Source organism: Priapulus caudatus, unplaced genomic scaffold (genome assembly GCF_000485595.1).
Source record: "Priapulus caudatus unplaced genomic scaffold, Priapulus_caudatus-5.0.1 Scaffold383, whole genome shotgun sequence".
NCBI classification, from domain to species: Eukaryota; Metazoa; Priapulida; class Priapulimorpha; order Priapulimorphida; family Priapulidae; genus Priapulus; species Priapulus caudatus.
In genome coordinates, this window is record NW_014577444.1 from 207410 (window position 1) to 214299 (window position 6890).

Consider the following 6890-nt stretch of genomic DNA (forward strand, 5'->3'; position numbering starts at 1 on the left):
GTCAGAAACTTCAAACAGTGCGAGTCAACACCGAAGAGTTTCGCCATTCTTCTTTCCGAGAACTATTCAACAGTTGGAACCAGCGTTACTGAGGCCGAGGATAGACCCTATATTCTGTTCCACTGCCGCTGACGACAACATCTAAGCGCACACCTCCCTGGCGTTATTATCCACGTAACCGTGGGCTACGCAGTAAACTATTCCAGATCCAGATCCAGAAACATTAAGAATTTGTAGTAAATAGATTTCGCATTTAGTTTGCATTATACTTATGGCTGTTGCTCGACTGCGACGGCACCGTCGCGAATTTTTTCTCTCTTAAAGTCACGGTACTGACGCCTGATTGGTTGATAAGCGCAACGAGCGCTACCTGTCGTCAAAAAGAAAATGGCGCACATAAGGACAGTGGGTTTTTTTTTAGATCAAAAATTTGAATCATTTGCAGTATTACAAGACTTCATAAAAGATTACGAATCACACAATTTTGTTCAATTATGGAAAAGAGATTCAAGAACAATTTCAGCGGCAAAAAAACGCCTTACCAAAGAGCTCAAAGAGTCTCTTGTGTACTACGAGCTGAAGTACTGCTGCATTCAAGGTGGCGCCCATTTCAAGTCAAGAGGACGAGGACTACGTAATGCATCGTAAGTTATTGATACGGTCACTCTTGATCTTTATATTTTCTTCACTGCAATGTTTTACTAATTTGTTTTCACACTACATGCCGTCCCAGCGCCCAGGGGCGTAAAGTATCATGGGCAAGTGACATCGCTCATAAACAACATGGGTCATGGTTTAAAAATCGTTTCTGTCCAATTAAATCAAAACACTGCCATACTGAATCTATAGCGAGCGATACATATTTTGCATTCATTTCAGGACATTTAGACAAGAATGTCCAGTTAAGATTGCCCTACGTGCATCAGAAGATGGTCAGTACCTTCAAGTGAAAAGTCTGAACATGGAACACAATCATGATGTTTGCCAGGTAGGTACATAAATATCAAGAGTAGATAAATAACTAGTTATTTATCTACTCTTGTAAATATCAATATACAGTCAAACTTGCATAAGTGCTGATCATTCGGATCAGCAGATTCAATAACGAGTTATGCATGGTCCGGAAATTTCTACGAGTTGTAGAAAATATTTTATAAATCGTAATATTGTACGGGTTGGACAAAAAATTTACAAGTCATAATTTTATACGAGTTGCACTACTATATAGATATACTAAGTCTGTTTATTGTGTTTTTTATGCCAGCAACTTCATTGGAATTTTGGACGTCACACACTATAATAATTTTTTTTTGCTTAGCTGTCAGAATCTGTAATCTGTAAGTTAAATAATGGGGTTAGCCGCTAGCTTTGTCAGCAGGTGGCGCAGCGGGAGTTAGAGGTGTTACAACGATTGCGCAATCAAACCGTCAGTTGGAAAGATACAGGAATCACGAATAGCCGATCGTATCGTCATCGCGATATAACCAAGTTAAAATGCCTTCGTAAAGTCTGCAGCGATCACTTCAGAGAGGCTGACTATACTAGCACACTTTTAAGGAAGTGTTAATATCGAAAATAGCTTATAAACATTAGTTTATTAGCCTCATTTTGACTTTGAGGTTCGCAGTAGTTTTTCTTGCGTATTCCATGCAGTCTAAGATTATAAAAACAACTGTTAGTGTTATCATTGACAGCATTTATCGCTACAGAGCAGTATAATTATAACACGACAATGCCAATGGCAACGTTCAGCTGGTAATTGGTAAATAATCGAGGCTAAGTGTCTCTAGTACGAGGTACCAGTATCTGGTACCAGGTACTTGGCTATGATTTCGTATGCACCCACTAGTATCACCGTGAATCTCAATAAACATATTACATAACATCCTCAGCACACACAAAAGAATAAAAACACCCACTTCACATATGGATGCATGCACACACGTACGCATGCACGCACGCACGCACACACGCAAGCGCACACGCTTTTACGTGCGCACATGTACGTGTACACGCACGCACGCACCCATACACGTGGACATGCACACGCACGCACGCACGCACGCGGCGCATTGCACACACGTGTACCTGCACACGCACGCATGCACGTACATGTATGACCACACGCACACGCACGCACACACGTGCACGTTTACACTGCAGCGGCATGCACGCATTGTGTACGTACACATGCACGCACGCGACGCGACATACGTGTACGTGCAAACGCACGCACGCCATGCACGCCATGTGTACGTTCACACGCACCGTACATACGCACGCATGCACGCACGCACACACGCACTCTGTACGTACACACGCACGCACGCACACACTGGGACGTGCACACCCAGCGCGCATATTTATTGTCAGCGCGAATATAGGTGGTGTACGACAGTAGGGCGCTCTTCTGCAGGTCATACATGTACCTACATACATACATGAATCTCAATAAACATATTACATAACTCCTCAGCACACACAAAAGAATAAAACACCCACTTCCCCCACTCTATCCCGGTGTGTGCATATGGGTACGCGGATAATTCTTCACCTCTGCAGATGTGCTGCCCTCCAGCGCGCAACCGTTTCTAGCGGCTAACCCCATTGAGATATATACGTGTATATAAATGCAGAATAAATTGACAGCCAGTAGCATATAATTTATCCGAGTTTGACTGTAGTTCATGTACATTTTCCAGCAAATCACTACTATATGTCTTTCTATTACAGGAGCTGTACAACCATCTACCTAGTCAGAGAAAACTGCCAGAGGAGACTCAAAAAGAAGCAGAACATATGCTGAAATTGAAGGCTGACAGGAAACTGATTAAGAATCAGCTTTCTAGACAGAGTGGGCGAATTGTCCTTTTTAAGGACCTTTCTAACATTCGTGATAGGATGAAGAAAGGAGAAACCAGAAACGACCTGGATAGCTTTGTTCGAGAGTTGCAAGAGAAATACGGTATGAACACTTCCAAATTATATGAACTGATTTACCATTGTTAACATGATCCAAATTAGAAATACACTTCAAAAATTTACTTTAAAAAAGCAGTGTTTTCAATTTGGTTACTAATATTTACAGGAGCTACTGTCGACATTTTTCACTGATGATCAAAAAGTTCTGAAAAGGTATCTTCTTCCAAGACCAAACAAATGATGGATGCTTACAGAGCTTATCCAGAGATGATATCGGTTGATGCGACATATAAGCTTTTGGAAATTAGAATGCCTGTTTATTTGGTGCTAAACGAAGATGCTATGGGACAGAGTGAAATTGTTGCCGTTTGTTTCTTAGCTGAAGAGGATGCACCAAGTCTGAAGTTCTTTTTTGATTCTTTTAAGAAGCGAAACCCAGAATCGAGACGTGTTCGTGTGGTTATGGCTGACAAAGACATCCAAGAAAGGGATGTTATGAAGAGGTCATTTAGTGGCGCTCATATTCTCATATGCCTGTTCCACACTATGAGAAAGCTTTAAAGAGAAGTTTCATGTGAGAAATGGGCATATCTCCAGGACAGAGGCTTTTTTGTCTTGAACTGCTGCAGAAAATTGCATATTCCAAAAACCGGAATGAGTATGCAGCTCTTCATGCTCAGCTAGAAGCTGATGCTCCTCTATCCGTGGTTGACTACTTCACGCTAAACTGGCATGCTATTCGAGATGAATGGGTGATGGCATGAACTTTCAGACTGGGAACTTCTTAATACCACAAACAACCGGTTAGAAAGTTTAAACGCAAAGCTGAAGTCGATCATCAGTAGATACAGCAGCTTAGAAGAATTCCTAGATAAGTTCTATGTCATCCTAACTGCTCTGCGCACAGAGAGAGACCACACAGCTGCAGTAGCTATACAGAAAAGACGAGCCGCTCTATTTCCACCTGGATCTGCAGAGATAGAATTCTGCACTTTTCTAACTACGTACGCGGCAGACTATGTGTGCAAGCAGCTGACAGCCAGCAGGAAAGCAGTTGAATTTTCGAACGAAAATGGCGACTACATATTAAAATCATCTGAAGGAAGTATCGTAGTTGCAGTTGATACTTGCAGCTGCAGTTTTCGTTCATCGATGCGCCTACCATGCAGCATATATTTTCTCTTAGAATATGCTTGACATGCCTCTATTTGACAAGAACTTGTGTGATGCTCGTTTGGTCAGTTCAGCATTACAAAGCAAATAGCAGGCTTTTCAGCACGGACTAATCAAGGGCCAAACAGAACAGTGACATGTGTGGCAATGGAATCTACAGCACGCAGAAAGCCGTTTAGTCAGCACCAACAATTTAGAAAAGCAATGTCAGTTGCAACAAAGCTTGCAACTCTGACATCAGAAGTTGCAGAATACAGTTCGAAAGAAGGGTGGAAAATGCTAGAACATTTTAGTAAAAATGCTGGAGGAAGGAAGAGAAGTTGGGCTTGATGGAAATAACTTCGACGCCACATGAATGGACTGAACCTGCGACTCCGCGACATGTGTCACCTGTAGTTGAGCACGACATAGAGGCGCATTCAGCAAAAACCGGCGACTCCGCGACATGTGTCACCTGTAGTTGAGCACGACATAGAGGCGACCTCTGCACATGTGTCACTGTAGTTGAGCACCACATAGAAGCGCCATCAGCAACACGGCGACTCCGCGACATGTGTCACCTGTAGTGAGCACGACATAGAGGCGACTCGCGGACATGTGTCACCTGTAGTGAGCACGACATAGAGGCGACTCTGCGAATGTGTCACCTGTAGTTGAGCACCACATAGAGGCGCGATTCAGCAACGCGGCGGGGTCCTCCGCGACCATTTGTGTCACCTGTAGTTGAGCACGACATAGAGGCGACTCTGCGACATGTGTCACCTGTAGTTGAGCACGACATAGAGGTGACTCTGCGACATGTGTCACCTGGTAAGTTTTGAGCACGACATGAGACGGCGACTCCGCGACATGGCTGTCACCTGTAGTTGAGCACCACATTAGAGGCGCATCAGCAACCCGCGGACTCCGCGACATGTGTCACCTGTAGTGAGCACCCACATAGAGGCGATCAGCAACCGGCGACTCGCGACATTGTGTCACCGTGTAGTTGAGCACGGACATAGAGGCGACTCTGCGACAGTGTCCCTGTCAGTTGAGCAAGACCAATAGAGCGACTCCGCGACTGGTCACCTGTAGTTGAGCACCACATAAGAGCGGCATCAGCAAACGCGCGACTCCGCAGACATGTGTCACCTGTAGTGAGCGCACCCATAGAGCGCCATCAGCAACCGGCGACTCTGCGACATGTGTCACCTGTAGTTGAGCACACATAGAGGCGCATCAGCAACGCGGCGACTCCGCGACATGTGTCACCTGTAGTTGAGCACCACATAGAGGCGCATCAGCAACCGGCGACTCCGCGACATGTGTCACCTGTAGTTGAGCACGACATAGAGGCGACTCTGCGACATGTGTCACCTGTAGTTCTGAGCACGACATAGAGGTGCATCAGCAACCGGCGACTCCGCGACATGTGTCACATGTAGTTGAGCACGACATAGAGGTGCATCAGCAACCGGGCGACTCCGCGACATGTGTCACCTGTAGTTGAAGCACGACATAGAGGCGACTCTGCGACATGTGTCACCTGTAGTTGAGCACGACATAGAGGTGACTCTGCGACATGTGTCACCTTTAGTTGAGCACAACATAGAGGCGCATCAGCAACCGGCGACTCCGCGACATGACATCGAAGTGGAACTCCAAACACAAAGTTTAGGTAACTGTTTTTGTTATAATTTAAATTGATGGAGCTTACAGAACATATGACTACAATAATAATGGTATACATGACAATCATCAATTATTTCAGCAGTTTCGTTACGCAGGAATCAAAGTGCCGACGGAAATGTGATTGTAAAAAAAGATTCTTAATGTTTCTATACTCTCTTTCACCTATTATTGCCGACAGTTTCCTGTCAAATCCTACGTGCTACGTGCAACCATATACGCTGCCGGCGCCATTGCTCTCACGGCTCCACTGTTGCACGCTTACACTAATATATATAGCAGGTAGGAAAGCGGGATCGCAAAATTCGCTCGACGCTCGCTGGATTTCACACTTTCACAGCACGAATACACATCCAACAGCTGCCATCTTTGTTTCCATGTCAAGAACAGTGTTCACTTGTTATAAAAACATACTGTCTCTGTTCGTAATCGAGCTGTGTCACGCGAAATCACACAAAGACTGACGAAATTCTCGTGTTTGCGAACCTTGCCCGTAATGTAAATGGCTGTCAGAATCAGGAAACACCTACCGGCGCTCTTCGTGACCTCATTCTTGCGCTGCAACGTTTTTGCAACGTTTCAATGCCGAGGCTCGTACGGGAGTTGGGAAGCAGTACGTGCGCCGCCTGCGCGCCTCCTATAGTCCATAGACTGGCACTCGCTCCCACCTCTTGGCTTAGCTTAGTCACTCGATGGGTAATCGAGGTGGGAGCGAGTCCCAGTCTATATAGCCCTGATTCTGACAGCCATTTACATTACGGTGCAAGGTTCGCGAACGCAAGAATTTCGTCAGTCTTTGTGTGATTTTGCGTGACACAGCTCAGTTACAAACAGAGACAGTATGTTTTTATAACAAGTGAACACTGTTCTTGACATGGAAACAAAGATGGCAGCTGTTGGATGTGTATTCGTGCTGTGAAAGTGTGAAATCCAGCGAGCGCCGAGCAAATTTTGCGATCCCGCTTTCCTACCTGCTATATATATTAGTGTAAGCGTGCAACAGTGGAGCCGCGAGAGCAATGGCGCTGGCAGCGTATATGGTTGCACGTAGGATTTGGACGGAATTGACAGGAAACTGTTGGCAATAATAGGTGAAAGAGAGTATAGAAACATTAAGAATTTGG

General features: G+C 45.0%; 1 protein-coding gene across 1 annotated transcript; it reads left to right on the forward strand.

Moving 5' to 3' along the window:
* Positions 1-378: 378 nt before the first annotated feature.
* LOC106809772 lies at positions 379-4501 on the forward strand. The gene is made up of 4 exons (XM_014812973.1): positions 379-644; positions 880-988; positions 2734-2965; positions 3089-4501. Exons 1-4 carry the CDS (start codon positions 388-390, stop codon positions 3112-3114), a joined length of 624 nt encoding a protein of 207 aa, XP_014668459.1. The 5' UTR covers positions 379-387; the 3' UTR covers positions 3115-4501.
* The last annotated feature ends 2389 nt before the right edge of the window (positions 4502-6890 follow it).

Bases quoted from the DNA above. Each gene is read 5' to 3' on its own strand.
- LOC106809772 (XM_014812973.1), top strand. From the start codon at position 388: ATGGCGCACATAAGGACAGTGGGTTTTTTTTTAGATCAAAAATTTGAA. The intron at 645-879 runs GTAAGTTATTGA...CATTCATTTCAG, and splicing joins CGAGGACTACGTAATGCATC to GACATTTAGACAAGAATGTC. The intron at 989-2,733 runs GTAGGTACATAA...TTTCTATTACAG, and splicing joins ACAATCATGATGTTTGCCAG to GAGCTGTACAACCATCTACC.